A 22093-nucleotide genomic window follows, 5' to 3' on the forward strand; every position below is an offset into this window, starting at 1 on the left:
ACGGATAGTGATACATTGTAAGCGGAAAATCATTATTGCAAAAAAAAAAATGTACCCTGTGCAAGGTTGAAGGCATGGTTTTAAGGGTTTAAAATCTAAATAAATCCACCACAAGCATAAAAACATAAAAGTGCAACGTTGCAAATAGTTGAGCATCGTGTTACGTCGTGTTGGAGGCAAATTATATTTATCGTTAGCAGCCAATTGGCTTTTGGCACCGAAAATGGTTAATGGTCGTTTTAAGAGTGCATGAAACCGATAGGATCTGCCATTATTGCACAATAACACAACTAATCGTATAATTCAACTCGGGTGCTAAGAAACCAAAAACAGTGAACTTACCTTCCCTATTTCAATCCCACAGTGATCGTGCTTTGCAGCAATAAAGTGTGTATCTGTAAACGGTGTGCGATAAAAGTTGATGCGCTTGCACAACATGATCACACAACGTAAAAGTTCCTCCTCAATTTCCGTGCCTCGTTGGCACACTCATTAATGAACTGTATTATCAGCAAAGCGACCGTTGCTAACTATTAGGTAAGAGCTATACGCCAATCTATATATGTATTCCAATATATTCCAATTCCAATGAGAACAGGGTTCGGCACACGTCTTTTCACAATTATGATTGCAATCTGTCCGTAGTGCTTTTTTAATGCCTGCCAATGTTAAATAGCTCAAAATCCTCAAAATACCGGCGAAATGTGAAAAAGAACGTTGCTGATTAGTCGCATTTTGAAATCATTGGCCTCACTGTGCTTTGCCGATCCCTGGTTTTAGAAGCAAGGCTCTTCAATTTGAAACATAATTTTCAAACATTTAATTTCAGCAAACATTTTAATCATGACGAAAAAAACCTCATCCATCGGCCATTTTTCGGCCAGTACATCCGGCACGGTGGGAGGCACGGGTGGCATGAATAACTTTGGCACCGGGACCGGTGGGCCGGACAGTTCCGACAAGCAGCAAATATCGTGCAGCGGTTCAACCCAGCAGCAGCAACAACGACAACATGAGGGTGGTAAAAGTTCATCCCAGGATCAACAGCGTCAGCATTCGGCGCCGCACGCTCATCAGCATCACCATCATCAGCATCATCTGCAGCAGTCCGGTGGCAAGATGCGCGACAAACACACCGTGCACTGGTTCCGCAAGGGCTTACGGTTGCACGATAATCCTGCCCTGCGCGAAGGACTCCGCGGTGCCAAAACGTTTCGGTGTGTTTTCATCATCGATCCCTGGTTCGCGGGTAGCTCAAACGTGGGCATAAACAAATGGAGGTAAGCTAAGAATGATCATAGCTTTTTTATGTTGCGGAACGTTTTTTACTCCCGAGCGGTGGCGAATCATGTACAAGACAGGCAAGAAAATATCAAAGGATTAATGAATCTTTGAAATAGAGATTAAGATGCATTCACTCAGTTCAAAGATTGGTTAAGCAAATTTTTCTTTTGAACATCTCAAAAATTTTCCTTTTTTTAGAATTTCTGTGACCATTTTTTCCCTTAATCGATCCGTCGGAGCTGTGTCGCTTCCCGTGTCATCAGCAAACAGCCATTATGCAACGACACATGTTTGCCTACGTTAACAAATCACGATCATCACTATCATGGTCGACGCCATCATCGGCGGGCACTTCTACACGAGTGCATCCACATAACAATAACAATTACCCCTTCGGGAACTATGAATGACGTACTTTGTATGAACATTTCTAAGCAACAGCACTCACCACTACTCGCAAAGGAAGCGATCAGCACATTCAGCAATATAATTAACCCTGAAAAGCTCGTAGATGTTATTCCCACCGTATATAGCCACCCCTCGATCGTCGTTGCACACACGCATTGGTTCGGTAGTGTTAGTATCTGGTTTCTGAATGGAACTCGCGGGTATCTCATTCGCACACCACCCCATGCAGCTGCAGCAGCTGCACAAATGCATTATTCTCTGTTTTGCCCCGGTGGCTTATCGATGGTGCTGGTAAACACTGTACGTACACTACCGGCTTGTTTTTTGAGCACAACAACATTCGCCCGCGATAAATGTGCTTCGGCTTCGATGGCCTCGAGTACGAGTGTAATGATGATATCGCTCTCTCGGTGGCACTTTTTTGCGACAAACCGATGCAATGTGACAGAACTTGGTGAATGTGTACTGCTGATTGTACCGGTAGTAATATACCATTTTGCAACACATTACAACAACCACATAAAAGGTACACTTGCACCGTATTTGTTATATTTCTTCAACAAGCATTACAATGTTAAATGAAGTTTAAGGATGTAAAATAGTGTTCTATTTTCGAAAACTTTTAAAAACCTGGATGTTCTCAAGAGAATTAAAAAAAAAGATGGTTTTTGTCAAAAATCAGTATCTTCTACTTCTTCTTTAGTGGTACAACAACCGCATGAGGTGTAGAAGATCTGCCATTTCTTGCCATCGTTGACTTTATTGACCGGAACCGACGCCGTACACCCAAATACACCACCAACGATTTAGTGTACTGAGCGGTGTTAAAATTAGTAGAAAAGTTGTTGCTTTACAAAATTTTACAAAAATTCTGTCGCGTTCGCGATATTCGTTGCAATCTGTGCAAAATTACATCCGTTATGAATCAATACATCATTTTTGTTAGTCCCCTTTTTTAATCTTTATGGTCTGTGGTTGTATCAATTGTAAGTCACTCAAAGATGTGAAGAATTATGTCACGAGTAATTTTTTTTCTATAACCTTTGATATAAAAGCTTGTTGAAAACGAAAACAATCACCAATTATCTAACAAATAAGATATTTTCTGATCAATTTGTAATCAATTTAATATGTTTAGCTTCTTCATTTATCACATGTAGCATAATATTCTATCAAAAAGTTACATGAACTTAATATGAGTATTAATAGTTAATATTGTCAATTGCGAAAGCTCTAGAAAATGAAGCATTTCGTAACGTTCCGATAAGTAATCTGGTCTCGAATGCTGTAATACGTTGCCCCCCAGCAGGATCGAAACCCGAAAAACTGTTCAATAAACACCACCACCCCCGATCGGTTACGCTAATCATGGTAAAAAAGTGGCAAAAACGGCGCAGGTATGATGATGACAATCAGGTGACAGAGCAGTGTGGCCACGATTACACAAAAACACAACCACCGCGCACTTACACTCCGGCACCGACCGTGCCTTGCTGCGGGGAAAATCGTACCCAATACATACCGCAGCAACTCCAACGTCTCCTGCACGTATCTTCTCAACGGGTTCCGCAGAACCGATCTACCTCCCACCACAACGCACACCCCGCAGCCGGTGCTATTGTGACTGCGGGGCCGCGTTTGACTAACAATCACGTGGCAGACAATGTGAAGCGCAACTGCGTTCGTACCAAAACGTTACGTAGCAGTTACTGCTATCCATCGCCAACCTACGTACCTTACTAGGCTTACTTGGCCCCTGGTGGTTTTGCCATAACCAAGATCCTTTCCACCCACCACGCAAGTATGCGGATGATGTCGAAAATGTGTCGATGTGGCTGGTTTATATGTCACCTGTAGTTGTTTTTTTTTTTGCTTTACATTTTCTACTGCCCTTTCTCCATACACAGTATGTGAACAAGAACTTCATTAGATTGTTCGGGGATGGGGAGAAAATTTAAAGACAGAAAGAAAATGCTGACGCATTTCTTCACGCTACAATAATGAACTTCATCATTTTTCGCTAGGAGGAAAAGTTTTTGAAAAGCATCCCCTGCAGGTGATTAAAATTGTAGGAAAATGTTTCTATAGCAAACAATATGTTACATAACAAATTTTATATACAATAGCATGTTTATCGACGTACTAATTGGGGTACATTCTTACCAGACTCTTGAGATATACAGATAAATGTGCGGCATATCATATAGCTGATATATAAACATTATATTCATTCATTATTCTTGTATATTAGAAATATAGAAATAAATAGTAATTCCGTCCATATGACCACATTTTGCCTCTGAAAACTATATAGAAAAGTCAAAAATATTTCATAATATAATGTCATCGTTTGTTCAGGTTCTTCCTCTGGAAGCAACCACAATATCTTGCAGTGCAGGTCACTACTATCCCCTTGGGTACTTTTAGTTTTCGTGACCTTTTTAGATTGATATGGGCAATATGCTTGCTCTTCCACTTGCACATTAAAGAAATCACGAATGAGATCCACAGACGATCTCTGAAGCTGATAATCAATCAACATTTATTTAATTGTGTTGATTGCTGATTTCTGGACTTAACTTGGACTTGGAGAACTCTAAAGCACTACAAAGTCTGGGATCTATTAGTGTCCTTATTTACACCATTGCTGCTACCAATTATTCCCAATAAACTGCCATCTGATATTGTGAATTTCATAAACTTTCTTAGCAGTTTTTGTGTGAAGATGCTCAAAGTGTGCATTATGCAATTTAATCTTTGGCTGTAATCTAGCAGTTCTTTTTACACTTACAGTTACAGCAGTTACAGTTGTTGAACTGATGTTACGCTAGAATCGGTGAAGAATTGAACCAGACCAAGAGGTTTTTGTGAACTTGTGCTAAGCAGTGCTAATTATCTGCTCACATGATTCCCTGTTTGTACTACCGATCGTTCCCCTCGGTTACTAAAGCTTTGAAGGTCGCACACGTACTGTGAACTAAATAGCATTAGTGCTGTAAATAGAAACGTGAGGGAATGTAACGCTTGTTCCGATAATAAGAATTGTACAACAGCTTACAGTGAAACAACCTTCAGAAGACAATTTGTAAAACATTCATCCGTTTTCGTATTTGGGTTTGAAGCTGTTCGTCGGTCTAGGCTTAGCCACTATTGACTAGCCTAGTCTGACTATCTATCTGGAAAAAGATTATCAACTTGGAGCTTCTTTACATTATTTATTCCCAAAACAAATGCAATTATAGTAGAAACTAACTAAAATGATACAAACTACACCTGCACTTACAGATTTCTACTCCAATGTTTGGACGATCTGGATCGGAACCTGCGCAAACTAAATTCGCGGCTATTCGTAATACGTGGACAACCGGCGGACGCATTACCAAAGCTGTTCAAAGAATGGGGAACCACCTGTCTGACGTTCGAAGAAGACCCCGAACCGTTTGGCCGGGTGCGAGACCACAACATTTCGGAGATGTGCAAGGAACTCGGAATCGAGGTCATCTCAGCTGCATCTCACACGTTGTACAATTTGGAAAGGTTACTACTGCCCTATTGCTGCGGTTTAAAAGCAGGAAAAAAAACTAATGCTCTTATTAATTTTTTAGAATCATCGAAAAAAATGGAGGCCGGGCGCCGCTAACGTACCATCAGTTTCAAGCCATTATCGCCTCAATGGATGCACCGCCCCAGCCGGAAGCCTCCATCACGCTCGATGTGATTGGGAAGTCTACCACGCCGCAGTACGACGACCACGACGACAAGTACGGTGTGCCAACGCTGGAGGAGCTGGGCTTCGAGACGGAAGCCCTTCGGCCCCCGGTTTGGATAGGCGGCGAAACAGAAGCACTTGCCCGGCTCGAGCGACACCTCGAACGGAAAGCGTGGGTCGCTTCGTTTGGCCGGCCCAAGATGACACCCCAGTCGCTGCTCGCTAGTCAAACGGGTCTTTCACCCTACCTGCGTTTCGGATGTCTCAGCACGCGACTCTTCTACTACCAGCTGACCGATCTGTACAAAAAGATCAAAAAAGCGTGCCCGCCATTGTCGCTGCACGGGCAGCTGCTGTGGCGTGAGTTTTTCTACTGTGCCGCTACCAAAAATCCTACGTTCGACAAGATGGCCGGTAACCCAATCTGCGTGCAGATACCGTGGGACCGTAACGCGGAAGCGCTCGCCAAGTGGGCTAGCGGACAGACCGGTTTCCCGTGGATCGATGCGATCATGACGCAGTTGCGGGAGGAAGGTTGGATCCACCATCTGGCGCGCCATGCCGTGGCATGCTTTCTGACACGTGGCGATCTGTGGATATCCTGGGAGGAGGGCATGAAGGTGTTCGAGGAACTGCTGCTAGACGCAGATTGGTCGGTCAATGCCGGCATGTGGATGTGGCTGTCGTGTTCGTCGTTTTTTCAACAGTTCTTCCACTGCTACTGCCCGGTCAAGTTTGGCCGCAAGGCCGACCCGAACGGTGACTACATACGACGGTATCTGCCGGTGTTAAAGGTATGCTGTTCTGTTCGTTCTGTGCTCTGTCGCTCTTTGTTCAGATCTCTGTTAAATTTACTGAGTTTTGTATGCCATAAAACAGTGACCTCATGGTAACTCAATCTCTAATGCTGCTCTCTCCTTTCTGCTTTGATAGAACTTTCCAACCCGCTTCATCCACGAGCCCTGGAATGCGTCCGAGAGTGTGCAGCGTGCGGCAAAGTGTCTCATCGGCAAGGATTATCCGCTACCGATGGTAAACCATGCGATCGCGTCACGCGCCAACATGGAGCGCATTAAGCAGGTGTACCAACATCTGGCCAAGTATCGCACACCGGGTGGCGGTTGCTACGAGGCGGACTGTAACGAAAAGGGCGGCTCGGCAATTGCGGGCGTCATGACGGCAGCAAAGGTGCAGCACATGAATACGAGCAGCATGAACGACAGCCCCAGCCCGACGACGATACTGACGAGTGTGAACAGCTCGGGAAATTACATGTGCCGCAGCAATCCATCCGCACAAAGCGATCCGAACGGGAAGATCCTCACGTACCATCAGCTGCTCAGTGGGCCGGATGCAAGATCAGCACTCGGCGGCACTGGAAGTGGCGATCGAACCAATGCAGGTGCGACGGAAGGTTCCAAGCACGGGGACGGAACTGCCGGTAAAAACCACCTGATGGCAGGGAAAGAGTCTGTCACGCAGCAACCACAAACCCAGCATCAGCACCCGCACCAAGTACCGAGCCTGGATCAGCAATCGCAGGAAAATAGCAACAGCGTGGCAAACAGCGAGCAACGGTTCGGTTCGATGGCGGTGGCTGATTACGCGGCGATCAAACCGGACAGCCTCAGCACACTCATACGGGCCGGCAATCTGAGCACCGCCGGTTCGCGCTTCTCCAACCTGCAGGATCAGCTTAGCAACAGTCTGATGTCGCTCGAGTGTGACGTGATGGCAAACAAACTGAAGCCAAACAACTACGAGTACGAGCGAAATCAGAACATTTACAACAGCCAGTTCAAGGTGGAGTACAGCGATAACTTCAACTCGGGCTACGGTTTGCGGAATGCCGTATTTTACGGTGGTAAGCGCGAGGACGAAAACGAAGACACCAAAGCGGACAGTATCAACAACAACGATCAGCTTGCGGGCGATGATCGCCCGGAGGGACAAGGGATGCGTAACGATATCGACGATGATGATGAATCCGCGATGACCACACTGGAGGACACCGGACCCCAACCGGCACCGCATCCACTGCTCTTCGGTACGAGCAAATCGAAAATCAAACAGGAATCACTGGTGCAATCCACCCGCATGTTTCTCGAACCACCGAAACATCACCCCAGTCGGGGAACCAAAGTGCACCGTGCACGGTGCGAAGCAACCGACCACCAATCCAACGCACTGCACTCGCAGCTAGATGCGCAGATTAAAAAGGAGCAACAGAACACCTCGCAACCGTTGCCGCCACATTCCATGCACACCGATTGTGATTATGAACCGGCAAGCCATAAGCTGTTGGCGGATATCCACCGTCAGCAGCAACAGCAGCAGCAACAACAGCACCAGCAACAACACGAGCAACAGCAGCAGCAAGCTTCCATGCTGGCGGCTCAACGGCTGGAAGCGTCACAAATGGATCAAGGCACCGATCAACCGATGCAAGAATCACCGTGCAGCGATGAGAAACTTGGCACGGCGGATTAGTTGACAAATTACAAACTACTAATTAGTGGTGCGAGTACGAAATGTGTGTGTGTGTGTTTTTTTTTTACTTTAAAGCTGTGTGAATGAATCCTTACAACAACACTTTATTCTATTTCCTAGACATTTTAATAAAATTAAATAGTATTCAATAGAACAGATACATGGGGTGTGTTGTGTATGATTTCATCGAGCAAACATTTTTACTACGTACGGCAGCAAAGTATTATTTATTATTTACAAACATAATTCATGGGTCTACATAGACCCTTGATTCATTGAAAACATAGATCAAATTTATAAATTCTAGCTTTGCCTTTTGTGGAGCGCGTGCGAATCTGAAATCAATGCGTTTGAATGCAGTGAGTAGCCAAATAGAAGATTAAATTGTTAAATTGTATATTCGTTGTGCAAAAATGTCCTTTATCTCTGGGTTCTAGCTGGCTACTCAGCCGGCTTTCATTCGTGTTTAATTTAGCAAGCACACTTTTAAGCGCAGACCTGATTTCAGCAGAGTGTCGTGTTACAAACAATCGCATCTTATTTACTTTGTCAGTAATATTTTCAGAGTGTATCCTGAAGATTAATTTCTCGTCTCACGCTATACCAAGCTGCTTAAAAATCGTATTACGTGGCAATATATTCTCTCTAATAAGTTGGTTGTTTATGAATGTTTGTTTAGTCGTTGAAATGGCATCATAAAACATACAACACTTATTGATGAATATCCCTATGCTTTTGTCTGAACATCACACACAAAATGTGTCTCTTGTATCTCTTTGTCATTCCATAACAAAATTAATAATTTAGCAACATCCGTATGCAACAGGTAAGTGGCAGGCAGCACATAGCTTAAGTCGGTAATGTGCAAAGATGACAACATCGATACGCATTTTGATGAAAAAGAAAGCTTTAAAAATTCACAAACTAGAGGGAATTTTCAGCTCTACATGTCTTCTATTTAAAGAGGCAACGGTGAAGACTTTTAAATGAAAACTGTGAGAACCACGTTAGCTCTGACACAGACAGCTTTAATTACAAATCTTCACTAGTAAATCTCATTTTTCTTAGAGATATTAACAGATATGAACAAGCACCTTCTATAAATAAGTACTTTGACTTAATGCTCCCATTATTCACCCAACTGAGACAGGAATTTTCTCTAGTCTACTTTTTAGTTTTTGTAAGACTTCGCCATATTCGGTCTTAAATATGCGGACCTGTTAAATCATTCTCTGGAACTTCTTCTTATTGTTTGGTTTCTACCTTAACCTTTGCACAATTGTTCCTAAAGATTGATACTGCTCGTGATATTCGGCTATAGCGCGATCTGCATGAATGCAAGATGGAAGCTTCAAGCGTTTCGACTTCTGTCAATTTTGAAGTCCCAATTCGATTTCGGAATCTCTTTCAAGATGTCAAGATTGTACAGCAATTGTACAGTACAGGATGCTATGATCATGTTGTATATTCATCACCACTCAGAAATCTCATCCTAAAATTTTTCAATTTGCATCAGCAGTTAGCAATAAGGTATAATGTTTATTGATTCTTCTTCTTTTATCAGCAACAACAACCTAAAGAGGTCTTCTTCATATTTATCGGCACAACAACCTAAAGAGGTCTATGCCTGCCATTTCTGGTTCTCTGTGACTTATTCACCCGTAGCTGGTTAGTCAGTCCTGCGTATGGGGGATTGGTCTGGATAGGATTTTAGTCCGGTCCGTTCGTGTGAACACCAGCCCCGCAACCGGGCCACCGGGCTGTCCCGTTTATTGATCCAGTTTTCAATAAATAAAATCAACATCATGACCTAAGGATTATATTTAAGTTGTAGAGGTTGGAATGTATGGAACTAAAAATGTATGGAACAAAATATATATATACAATGCTGAACAATCTATACAAAAATGTAACAACTTCACGTTACTTCTTATAAAGTATAACAACTTAATGAAAATGAAAAAAAAATCTTTCAAAAATTATAAATTAATTATCTTCAATCAGAACTAGAAACAATTTTAAAAAATGAAAATTTCTTTAAACATCCCTTTCAAACTATTTTACTTAATACAATTTAGAAAGAAAAGAACAAAGCCACTTTCAAGTTCAAAGTTCAACTACCATTAATCAACACGAAGATAGTTTTAAATCTTCTTACATATTAGCATAATACTTTTTGCTTTGTTTACTTTTTATCATTTACATTCGACTTCTCATTTGCGAAGTGCAGCAATTAAGATGAATGGTAAAAAATGTCTTCAAGGCCAACATTCCGGAATTTTCAGCTTCAAACCCCCGTATGCTGAAGTGCACACTCTCAAGCTCTTTGGAACAGACAAACCAAACACTTCGAGGCCAATAGCTAATATAAATTATCTATACCAAAACAAAAAAAACCGCCTCAATGCTCATCATTGAATTCCCCTTCCAACGGCTGGCTCTTCGAACAGGAACAAATCGTTCTGGCAGAGATCATCCAGCCGCTTCATAATGCTAACAACGCAATGACCTAACTTCTCGCAACACTAAAGCGGTCATGTATCGTGAACGAAAAAAGAAAACAAAATTCCAGTACCCCATCGCGATTACGATTATGCTAATCAGCAATGCTTCTCGGGCGGTTTATGGCTATCGAGGTGCTATCGTCGTCTTACCCGTCGTCGTGACGTAGTAATCGGTGATCATTAGAGGCGGTTTTTGTATCATCCCGCTCTAGAGCTAACACGTATTGCATCCAACAAATTTTGAATGTTTGCTATTGCGTGGGAAATTCCCTTCCTATTCTATCGATGCGTACATTTCCATATGCACCTTTATGCAATCCACTAATGCACTAATTGCGTTGTAAAGCTCAGCCAACTACAGGTAGTAAATTCGAAAAAAGGCCAATCAACAACGCGCAACAAACACGCGCTACAATGTAAACGTTCCATCGGACTTGATTTCCGACTGATTATAAACAGCCGGCCGTTGAACTTACACCATTTTCTATGTTGCCAAACAGCACATTTAGGAGTTACAATAATTCGCCGATATTCATATTCGCTTCGTTCACATTCACATTTAGTAACACATGAACGAAAGCAATGGGCAAAAAGAACTCTTGTTCATTTTCTAAACTACTCTCTACTCCTTTTTCGATTTTTTTTAGTCCCAAACGTAATTCTAGACGATACTTGATCTGGCAGTTTTGTAGGTCACAGCAGCTTCCAAGGGCAGCAGCTGTTAGACGGCCAGTTTTGCTACACCGTACCGGTTGCTATCTTCGGTCAATGTCAAGGACAATCCTTCCAGTTTAATGCCCGGTACGACAGTCTGCTGGACAGGTTGGAACCATTTATCAAGCGGACACCATTAGTGAAACTCGTTTGCGGATTTCAGTTCCGCATCAGCGTGCGGAGATGAGATTTTCATCAAGCAGTTGCTTATGGTAGCTTCTTTTTCCTACCATTGAATCTACCTTGTTTTTTTGTTGCCTTATTTCACTGCACATATGGTGCGGTGTTTCAGCCGATAGTGGTTAATTAATTAGCTGCGTAAGGATTATTGCAGCCATCTTACGGTGTTTATGGGCTGTCCTTTTGTATCACGTTTACGGTCAACGCACTTAATAGCAGTAAGAAATGCTTTAGCGCCGTTGCATTAAATGGTGAAGCATGTTAATGGCTTACGGAATGCAAAAAAAAAAACGATTCTTTAATTCATTACTCGATTAATTAATTACTCGATCGTTGTTTCGTATATGATAAGAAACAATCAATCCGTTCCGGGTTAAAATATCTGCTAGATTCTGCTGCACAAAGGATTGACTAGAGGATTGAAAATTAAAAAAAAGTTCCCTAGTAAAAAAAACTAGTAGCTGACAGTAGTTCGTATTAGTAGTTGACGTATTAGTTGAATGAGAATAGTTGACAAGCAAACGGAATAACTACTATTCGCCTCCAATACTAACTGTAATCACAAGTTCAACGACCAGCACTTGCTAAGGAGATTGCCAACGAGTAGGTCTACCGGATAACTGGATCCTTCCGCTATGCCTGCGTAAGAAAAAAAACAAGCAATGCCAAACCATCGAATGTACGACACTGGATATGACGCGACATGACCCAAACATGGGGCAAACACAACGCTGGAGGGTAGAAGGCCAACCTCTCAGCTGTACAGTGTGTGGTCTAGAAGCTCACATTAGTGACGGTGAGAAGGCAAAACATGGAACGGCAAAAAAAGGCTCTTCAACAGCCACTACCCACAACCTAACCTCTAGCATACAGCACACAACTTGACAGCCGATCGGAACAGATCACTTCAGGTACTACCTCTCCGTAAACTATCCTGTTGCACGCACCGTTAAAGGCACTGGTTGGTGTTGGTAGTGCTCAATACTTACTCTACGCCCGAGCCGCGTTCAAACACCGGTGACGTATGGATCGGGCTCGGATGGAGTGTGTGCGTGTTGGTGATCGGTCGGTTTTATTCAGATTTGGTTGGGTTATTTTTTTTTCCTTATTACTGCATTCACTGCCCAGCACCTGTTTGCTGTACCGCCTTTGTTTTAGAACGGGCCAACGCTCCGATTTGATTCGCGGAGTCACCGAGATCGGCGTTGCGCATATAAGATAGATCCGCACGGTACCGTAGTGTCCCAGTCCGTATCGTGCGATCGGTGCTGGCTAGTCGCGTGGCGTCTAATGATCAATCCGTTCGACAGTTACCGGTGCGTGTAAAGTGCGTGTTCCGTACAGTAGTGAAGCCGTTCAACATGAAACACCAAATTGTTCTACTACTAACCGCCACCATTATCGGGTGCGGATCCGCAGCCAAGTTCCGTACGTATTTATGGTTCCATTGTCCCGTTTTACGTCACAGCGAGTCAGTGTGTCGGTCAGATTTTGGGTGTCACAGACGTCTGTAGTTGGGGAAAAGTGAATCACAAGCAATATTGTTAATGAGATACGAACCTCAAAACATTAAGATGGCCGGTGAGGGCACTAGCCTCTCCTGTACGGTTGGTTTTAATTCTTTCCGCTAATATTTGTACGCATCTGACGCATCCGTGGGGCGGCTGTGTCCTTGAACGAATGATGCCGCTCGGAGTTGTTCACGGGCAGTTAGCACAAAATTAACTAGATGTAGCAGTCACCTTTCGACTCTGTTTGCATCAGCTATTAGTTCAGTAAACTCCCGCACAGCAAGTGAATCGTGAGCATAATGAGGATGAATGATGAGTGTTCAGCAACCGTGGAGGGTTAATTTCGGTGTTTTCCTTTGGCGGACATTGAATTTACACGTGCGCACGGATGAAGTTATTGCTAATTTTGTTTTTATTGATTTTGGAAGGAGATTGTTTAGTTAAATTAACAACAACAAAACAACAAAACATCTCGCTTTGATAGTACGCTATTATTCAAATTTTTGGCCTATTGTATCTAGAATTGATCTGTAAATAATTATTTTCTACTTAGTTACACTATGGTTATTATATACTGTATTTAACTACTTGCTCCGACAACACATTGCGTTCTTGGAATTAGCAGAAACAAAAAAAAAACCAGAAAACAACAAATCAAGTCATTTGATGGTGATGATCTCTTGACGCCTTGCGTTTTAAATCAATCCCCTTCGAACACCGAACGTTGCGTGATGAAAGCGATTTATTCTCACCAATTGCGAACACATGCCATCAAACAGGACTCGTTTGCATACAGCTTACACTGGGCGCCGGTGCAGTGCAAAATGATTTGAATAGTTGATGGATTCTCATTAGTTAAACAATATGGCCGGTGGCCTGGCAGCTCGTATCGCTAACTACCGTGGAGCCTCGAGGTTGCTTAGCCGTACGAGCGAAACATGTGACCGGTTAAAGCCGTACCACGTGTTGCTAATTGTTTTACCGCCATTTCATTGCCATCTAAAGTAGTCGACTAATAAAATGGTTGTTTCTATACCGGTCGTAAACAGTTTCACCTGACATTATACGCGCTCGATTCTCGTATCCTTGTACCCAGTTGTAGGCCAGTTAGTAGACTAGATGCATTTATTGCAGTGTCAGAAGTGTTTGCTAGCAATGAGGTAACAACTAGAATCGTCTCTATTTTTTACAGCTGGTTCCTTCTCGCGGTGCAAACAGGAAGATGGGAACTGCCTGCTGGAGGCTATTACCGCCACCTTCCGGAACTTCCACAAAGGCGTACCGGAAATTGGACTCGTACCGTTGGATCCGCTGCGCATCGACAAAATGGACATCGTACAAGGCGATGGTCCAATAAACATCGTGCTAAACTTCAAAAAGGTAGACCTGACTGGATTCCAACATGCACAAATAAAGAAAGCAAGGTACGTCTAGAGTTAATGTGATGTAGTACTTCATGGATGCAACAAACAGATTATATGTGCTAAGTATACATTTACGCTACTGTGTGGACTTACCGATTGAAATGGTCATTTGCAGCGGATTCACTTCCAACCCCACCAAGATGGACCTTAACTTGATCGTACCGGTTGCATCACTGGTTGGCGGGTACAGAATTAATGGCAAAGTGTTGATCCTCCCTATTCAGGGCGAAGGTTCCAGCAACATGACCATGGGTGAGTAGTTTTTTCTGAAGCATTAATCTTAAGGACGATCTTCACCAACGAAATGCAATATTGATCGCTGGATGCTTCCTTTTCAGTCAACTGTGATATCTCGCTAAAGTGGACCGGCAAGCTTGTGGACAGGAATGGCAAACAGTTTTATCAGGTCGAAAAATTCAAGGTACACTTCGATACGAGCCGGTTCTACATGGACTTTTCCAACCTTTTCAACGGCGATAGGGCGCTGGGTGATAACATGAATGTATTCCTGAACGACAACTGGCAGGACATTCTGAAGGAACTGAAGCCGGCAATATCGGCGGCTTTCACAAAGATATTTGATGCTGTCGTCAGCAACGTTTTCAACAAGGTTCCGTACAATGAGCTTTACCTAGCGTAATGTGGTGTTATCGAGGGGAGAGGCACGTTACCAATAAGTTGCAGTGAAATAAATTATCAATGAAATTGATTTGCAATAAACTTACATAAGTGTAGTATGTATGCATTTCATAGGTGTGAGGTATGTTACCAGAGCAATACACATTAAAATGCACTTTAAAAAGCAATGATGTACATTACTTATTCATCGTGTACCCAACAAAGCGATAGAAGAGATAGCTGTAAAAACCAAAAGGCAAACTCTGGTTCGATCTGTTTTCTAAAATAAATACCCTTTTCTCTAGGGAGAATGACTAATTCATAATTATCCAGTACTTTACAACCAAGTAGATGCAAAAACCTGGACGAATTGAGGTGGAGTGATGGCGTTGATGCGTCCACCGATAAGACTAGTAGGCAAGTCAAGTGAGGAGTGGAATTTTATATATACGTTGCGTTATAAGTATTAATTACGCACTTCATATCGTAGGAAAATGAGTACTTCACATACTGAATTTTAACAATTTATATACATCTTACTATAGTTCAGTTTTCCTTGGCTTTAGTTCTCAGCAGCAGTTCCTGCTACAGGGGACTGATTTGGAGAGGATTTTCGATCGATCCTGTTGTGTGAATCCTGGTACTCATAGCACTAAATACTGTTTGTTTAGGAACATTTTATTGTTTTGTCAACAACAAACTCTTTCCCCAAAAGAGCAAGATAAAAAAACCTAGACAACAAGGAACAAAAAAAAACCTTACAAAGCACTCAAAGTACCGCCACAAGAAAGCGAAGCAGAAAATACTTGATCATCTCCCTTTAGAATCCGTCGATGTTAATGATCATGACGTACTCCACTTCAAGATTATCGTTATAATGGATTACTTTTTGTACATATCATCTTTTCATCTTGATCTCTTCATCTTCATCGCACTGTTTTTCCTGTTTATGTCCTACTAATTATTCAAAGCTTGATAATCAATTTTGCGTAACGAGAACTTGGTACAAAGCGAGAGCATGACATCATGGCAGCTGTGCTGAGCATTGATTAAAAATAAATCTCTTTTATGTTTTTGTATTGACAAAATTCGCTTCCACGGTGGGTGAATGTAAACAAAGACTTAATTTAAGAGAATTTATGAGGCCAGCGAACCAGGAATATCCCTACTTTGGGGGCAACTTTACTCATTCTTCCATGCTTCACCGATGCGATTCCGCATAACGGTAGCGAGCGTGCCGTTTCCTCCCAGGAACAATCTATTGACCAACCGTGACAGTTGCGAAGGAAACATGTCCATTTGCTTATTCGATACGATTTGCTTCCGCTTTGCCTGCCGGACGGGGTAATGCAAAACATGGATAGATTGCATTACATTGCAGATGGAACAGCATACAGCATGATTAACGGTGACAAGAACATGTCTAATGAAACACACAGCGGGTAATGTGAGCATACTAAATGAGATGTAGTATGTTTAATTCAGCTTCCTGAATGCCGTGTACTTTAGCGAAGATAGTTTTTCACTGGTTTCATTCAATTTCGATTTATCGACAGATAACTAGCCTGGCACTTTGCCGAACACGTGCCATTTTAGCATCAATTTTGTTTGTTTCTACAACCTTTTCACCTTAGTTTTTCTCGCCATCACCGGGTTAGATCAATGGGGTACACTATCTGTTATTATTTATCAGCCACCGGTGCGCTGCTGAAGCATTCAAATATCTTCCCATGCACCATTTCCTGTGTAGCTCGGCAAACGAATGTTAACAACCTGAGCAATTATAGTCATTGCTGTGGTAAAGATCGTTCCCTTCATTCCAGATTGCCTGCCACAGTTAGAAGTGCCGCCAATTACTTTCCTGCCGGACGTCGTGCGATTTTCAAAAGGAGCACACGAACTTTTAAAGCCCGACACGTTTTAAGGGTTAACAGCAAAATCTCCCGGCATCAGCCGGCCGAACCGTGTACTAACTAACCGACAGGGCAAATACAAAAAAAAACTATATAAGCACTTGGGCATTTATCTGAACGTACCGGTCGTAGCAGTAGCACATTCGGAGGAGGTTTGGTTTTCATTAACCTTTTATGTCTCGCTGATCGTCGGCAGAACGCGCCGGTACTGCTTCCATTCCGATCGGTTTAAAGCTCCGTGAACCGATCGACTGATGCTGTGGCCAATGCGAGGGGGAAGAATTGTGAGAACGTGTCTCATCTTACATGTGCCGCATGACGCATAAGTCACGAACGTTCGGTGTGCGGAGCGGGCTTTTTACTTTTTCCGATCATTTACCGATCTTCAATAATTACTGTTATCATTTGCGGTGGGTAATGCCACCACCGCCCGTTGCCATAACGAGCGTGCATGGCGTACGTGCGCCATATCGTATTTTGTATTTGTATTATCCATCTGATTCTAGAGCAACGGTAGTAGTTTCCATGTCTAGTTATTTCCAACACTGGGGCATATTAAAAAAAAATCCTTCTTGTTGGGTAATATCCAACGATACTTCAAAAGTAAGGTGTGGACAATAGAGAATTATGTAATCGTGAAATGTTTTCATAACATTAAGATGATATGGATGAGGAGTTACAACCATTCAATCACCATAAGGAAAGTCAGAAGTCAGGTGTATGAACCACCAAAATTAGCTTGGTTACTTCATTTAGAAGATGTAAATCCCAGCCTGCAGGTGTGATAGTAAACATACACGAAAAAAAAACCCCACCCACAACGATAAGTCACCTTCGGTGTTAGGGGTGCAAATAAGGTTCTGCCTATCCTGTTATTAAGACTGTTCTCGCTTTTCAGGACGCGCCGCGACGAACCTGCCAAAGCAAGCAATTTGATCATTCAGGTTCACCTGCCGCCCGCCTGTATAGGTCGCTTTGTTTGCAATCTTTTGTTGTGTGTTTCGCTCCACCTTACAATAGGTTTGAACCGTGCACCGAACGCGTGCGTCTCCGGGCGAGATCGTCCGCTGGGGAAAAAAAAAAGATCATCGCAACCAGTTCTGCCGGGTATGACGTACGTCAACGCGGGATGGCGTTAATGGCAGCGTAAGAACCGACCGATCCCGCCGGCACCGATCCACCTAAACCTTCGCAAAAACGCTACCACTGGTGGGGAGGGGAGGGGAGGGGGGAGTAGAAGAAGAAGAAGTGCCTATCAGCGGACGACAAATAGAAAACCACAACAACAGTGCGGCATTCACCCGCGCTAGCCATATATAAGACCAACACTGGCCGGGCAGCTTCTATAGCTTCGGTTCAACTTTCGCGCCTACCACGCACGGTGCACGCTGCTCGGAAGGCTACAGCACAGCTACCGATCGATCCCGCTCAAACGGCGCACTGTGTAGAATCCAAGTGTCCACCGTAATCGATCGTAGGGTCCAAAATTGGTGATTGAATCGTCATGCATAGATTGGTGGTTTTCGTGTGTCTGTCGGGATTGGTGGCGTTAGGCAATGGTATCAAACTACGTACGTATCGGCTTCACAAAAAGCCATAAAGTTTTACTTGCTGACTGCACACAGTGTTAAGGTTGTGAGTGTAGGTCAACCATCATCTTCCTTCAATGAATCAGAATTACGTTTTCAAAAAGTTTCCGATAAACCTTAGTGCATTGTTCAAACTGATTCGCTATAATCAATATGCTAATCGAAGCGAACGTGCAAGTGTGTGCTGGATATTTCCTTTTAGCTGCGTTATTTCAAGCAACTCTAACGTTTGCTTCACATTTACCCGATGCTCGAATACAAACAATATTCAAAAAAACAATCTACGAAACGGAAATCACCAGCCAGTTTCATCGTCCAATGCCAATGGGCTCCAGCACGTGAATCAGACCGGTCGCTGGCATTAATCTTGAACTTCTCTTCAACAAACCGGCTTCGTGCTGTTTCTTCCGGATCGTCCAAACCGGCCAATGTGTGATGTCTCGGTGCGATAGAAGATGCGACACGTTCCGTATCCAGCTTGCGCGCTATTAATGAATTGTTTACGCGCACATTTGTAACAAACCAAGAGTGATTAGTGTGTCATAGCAATCATTAGCTTTTTTTATTTTCGTTCGGTATTTGTTCACCGGAGCTTTACACTATTATAGCGAATGGCAGCGCACAAATTACCTTAAAGTGTACAGACAATCACTTTCTATGTAGGAAATAAAGTTGCACTAGTTACATTGAAACTTAATGAAACCAATTACTCCATTACATCCTTTACAGCTGCCTCTTACAGCCGTTGTAAGGTGGGCGACGAACCATGCATCGTCCAAGCCGTGACCGACACATTCCACAAGTATCAGGGTGGCGTTCCAGGGCTAGCACTCGCTTCTCTGGATCCGTTGCGTATCGACGAAATGGATATCGTGCAGGGTACGGGGCCAGTTAACATTGTGCTAAACTTTAAAAATGTTGACATCACCGGTTTTAAGGATGTAATTGTGAAAAAGGCCAAGTAAGTAAGCCTAACCAACGCACCGGTAAGCGGTGCATTTGCAATGTAACAAATTCTTTCCATCTGCAGAGGTTTGACGGCGAGTCCCAACGTGATGGAGATGAATTTACTGCTGCCAGTCGCATCGCTTGTTGGGAGTTACAAGATTAAGGGGAAGGTGCTGATTCTCCCCATCCAGGGTGAAGGTGCCAGTAACATGACTATGGGTAAGATCATCTTCATGGTTGCAAGAAAATGACTGTTACTATTTATGCAACTCTTTCATTGTCTTTGATACAATACACACTTTACAGTTAACTGCGACTTCCTGATGAAGTGGAACGGTGGACTAGAGAAGCGAGCGAATGGCAAAGAGTACTACCAGATGAACAAAATTAAGGCCACATTCGATACGACCCGGTTCTACATGCATCTGACTAATTTGTTCAACGGCGATAAGGCACTGGGCGACAATATGAACCAATTCCTAAACGACAACTGGGAAGACATCCTGAAGGAGTTGAAGCCTGCCATCATCGGGGCATTTACGAAAATTTTCCGAGCTATTATATCGAATGTATTTGAAAACGTTCCTTATGATGAGCTGTTTCTACCAAATGCTTAGTGTACGATTAGGCGTAAAGATTAATAAATATCAACGATACTTTGTGATGTTGGTTTAGTATCATAAATATTGAGTCTGACGCAGCACGGTAAATAAAGCAAATGTAACAGCAATTTTTTTTTCCTTATAAAGCGGAACAGAAATAAAATAAAATAAAATAAGATGATGCATGTGTGTAATTATTACACCGCCTCAAACAAAACAAGGCAAATATCGGAGAAAGATAATAAAATGTTGTTTGAACTAAAACTTTACATCAAATTAAACAAAAACAAATGCAATTTTATTTTATTTTTAATTAGATAACTTGAGCTTCATAGAAAGTCAAGTTATTTTCTTTGGGGCGGCTCGGTGGTGCATTAGTAACGGTGTCGGTCTTCTCACGATCGGACCGTACCAAAATCCCATCCGGACCAATCCCCCGTGCGCAGGTCTGATCATCAAACTGTACGGGTAAACAAAGTCAAAGAAAGTCAGAAATGGCAGGGTAGACCTCTTGAGGTTGTTGTGCCGATAAAGAAGAAGTTTTTTTCTGCTTAAGTTTTTAATAATAGATTAAATTTAATTTTGGAGCTCAACCCATACTCATTGCACACAAAATTTTGATTAACGGTTATTTGGGTACACAGCGATACATTTTCAAACGGTTGTCCTTTTCTCGCGTTTTATAATCCGGAACTGTACGAACCGAACCCGGATCGGAAGCATTTAACTGTCAGTCTACTGACATATAGGCCCGCCCATCACTATTGTTGTTTTTGACTTTTCTTTTCCGTAAAATTCCCACTCTGAAATGCTATCCAATGAAGTGCAATCAAAAGCATAAATTTATGCGAGTTTCTTTCATCTTTTTCATCGTTTTGCTATTTGCGTGCGGCTCTCTGGCAGGCGACAATAACGTGGAGGAAACCGTAATTGAAGGTAAGTGCTGTTCGAAGGGAAAACGACTGCCTGGCCAACGATAATGAAAGCAATGCGCTAGCTTTATAATCGGCATCAGCGAAAGCAACATTTATGCCGGCTGCGTTTCTTGAAGTGCTTTACCATTTTAACTTCCAATTTTGCAATCGTTTATAGATTTTTTTATATGCCGCACCTGTGGTAATGATGTCAGTGTAGCAAACCTAGCGTTTGACAAATATAGCCCCTTGGCACTTAGCGCTACGAACCACACATTTGCAGACACCCGGTCCGTTCTAATACAGGAAGTACAAAACCCGCTCGGGATTAGGTTTCACATCTTTCTAGTGAAACAAGCATCCTGCGTGAAAATCCATCCGGTAATGATTGACACTAGAGCACTGAAACGCCTGGTGCATTGGTGTACCTGCATACCCAGTTCACATTATCGATTTATTTACTTACATATTCTTCACCCTTCAGTGGACACACAAGTCATCCTGGTTCCCTGGCTACTCCTGGAAGGTTTGTGTATGTCCCAAGTGCCATACACTGCTCGGGTGGATGTTCGAACCTATTGAGAGCGCGACTGCTGAGCAAAGTTTTCCTTCCGAGGCAGGTTTCTACGCTCTCATCTTTCAAAACATTATTACCGAAGGATGTAAGTATAGGAAGCGAAACCAACGGAGCCAACTTGTTTATGTTGATCATTTTCTTTGTTTGTTCCAGACGTGAATTCATTGCTTATGAAAGAGAAAGCTCTTCGTGATAATTGAGACACCCACACATACAAAAACACTGAGGCAAGGATAAATCATGGTTGATCCCAAAAGGCACATCAACGTCCTTTCCCCGGAGGAACAAGCGTTTCTAGAGGAATGTGAAAATGAGTTTGCGCATCGGTTCACTGATTTGGATGAGGAGTTTATGGCTCACTGTCAGCGCGCAGAGAAACCTCCGCCCGTAGTTTATCAGTGGAACAGTAGGCGCCACGGTGGTGGTGGCGAACGAGGAGGTGGCAGAGGAGGTGGCAGAGGAGGTGGTAGAGGAGGTAGTAGAGGTGAGGTACGTGCAGAGAGGTGGGACCAGAGTCGATTTACCTTTAGACAAACCGGTCGTGCAAATGTTGCACCGTATACTGTTAACCGTAATAGAAACGAAACGCATCGGTCAGGTCGCGAAGATAACTACGAAAATAATAGGAGGAATCATAATGCATCACGCCCAAACTATAGATCGAACGATCGTTCCGGCGATCGTCAGTAAAATCACAAGACGAGTAAC

The 22093-nt window shown here is 43.0% G+C and overlaps 3 protein-coding genes across 3 annotated transcripts; all 3 read left to right on the plus strand.

Annotated features, from left to right (window-relative positions):
- The first annotated feature begins 843 nt into the window (after nt 1-843).
- LOC128709601 (cryptochrome-1-like) lies at nt 844-7891 on the plus strand. Its single transcript, XM_053804606.1, has 4 exons — nt 844-1280; nt 4978-5229; nt 5298-6195; nt 6335-7891. Exons 1-4 carry the CDS (start codon nt 844-846, stop codon nt 7889-7891), a joined length of 3144 nt encoding a protein of 1047 aa, XP_053660581.1.
- A 5773-nt stretch (nt 7892-13664) lies between these two features.
- On the plus strand, nt 13665-19909 carry LOC128716272 (uncharacterized). Its single transcript, XM_053811196.1, has 7 exons — nt 13665-13725; nt 13993-14224; nt 14340-14476; nt 14563-14860; nt 19087-19305; nt 19375-19511; nt 19599-19909. Exons 1-7 carry the CDS (start codon nt 13665-13667, stop codon nt 19907-19909), a joined length of 1395 nt encoding a protein of 464 aa, XP_053667171.1.
- Nucleotides 19910-20712: 803 nt separating this feature from the next.
- LOC128709610 (uncharacterized) lies at nt 20713-21585 on the plus strand. The gene is made up of 4 exons (XM_053804616.1): nt 20713-20830; nt 20987-21189; nt 21293-21470; nt 21539-21585. Exons 1-4 carry the CDS (start codon nt 20713-20715, stop codon nt 21583-21585), a joined length of 546 nt encoding a protein of 181 aa, XP_053660591.1.
- The last annotated feature ends 508 nt before the right edge of the window (nt 21586-22093 follow it).

This window comes from Anopheles marshallii, chromosome 2 (genome assembly GCF_943734725.1).
Source record: "Anopheles marshallii chromosome 2, idAnoMarsDA_429_01, whole genome shotgun sequence".
In the NCBI taxonomy this organism is placed as follows: Eukaryota; Metazoa; Arthropoda; class Insecta; order Diptera; family Culicidae; genus Anopheles; species Anopheles marshallii.

What these genes read in the sequence shown, in the direction of transcription:
- LOC128709601 (XM_053804606.1), top strand. Translation starts at nt 844, where the DNA reads ATGACGAAAAAAACCTCATCCATCGGCCATTTTTCGGCCAGTACATCC. An exon ending in GTGGGCATAAACAAATGGAG is followed by an intron (nt 1,281 to 4,977) that starts GTAAGCTAAGAA and finishes CTGCACTTACAG; the next exon opens with ATTTCTACTCCAATGTTTGG. An exon ending in ACGTTGTACAATTTGGAAAG is followed by an intron (nt 5,230 to 5,297) that starts GTTACTACTGCC and finishes TTAATTTTTTAG; the next exon opens with AATCATCGAAAAAAATGGAG.
- LOC128716272 (XM_053811196.1), top strand. Translation starts at nt 13,665, where the DNA reads ATGGCCGGTGGCCTGGCAGCTCGTATCGCTAACTACCGTGGAGCCTCG. An exon ending in TTCCAGCAACATGACCATGG is followed by an intron (nt 14,477 to 14,562) that starts GTGAGTAGTTTT and finishes CTTCCTTTTCAG; the next exon opens with TCAACTGTGATATCTCGCTA. An exon ending in TACAATGAGCTTTACCTAGC is followed by an intron (nt 14,861 to 19,086) that starts GTAATGTGGTGT and finishes TGCCTCTTACAG; the next exon opens with CCGTTGTAAGGTGGGCGACG.
- LOC128709610 (XM_053804616.1), top strand. Translation starts at nt 20,713, where the DNA reads ATGAAGTGCAATCAAAAGCATAAATTTATGCGAGTTTCTTTCATCTTT. An exon ending in CCTGCGTGAAAATCCATCCG is followed by an intron (nt 21,190 to 21,292) that starts GTAATGATTGAC and finishes TTCACCCTTCAG; the next exon opens with TGGACACACAAGTCATCCTG. An exon ending in AAACATTATTACCGAAGGAT is followed by an intron (nt 21,471 to 21,538) that starts GTAAGTATAGGA and finishes TGTTTGTTCCAG; the next exon opens with ACGTGAATTCATTGCTTATG.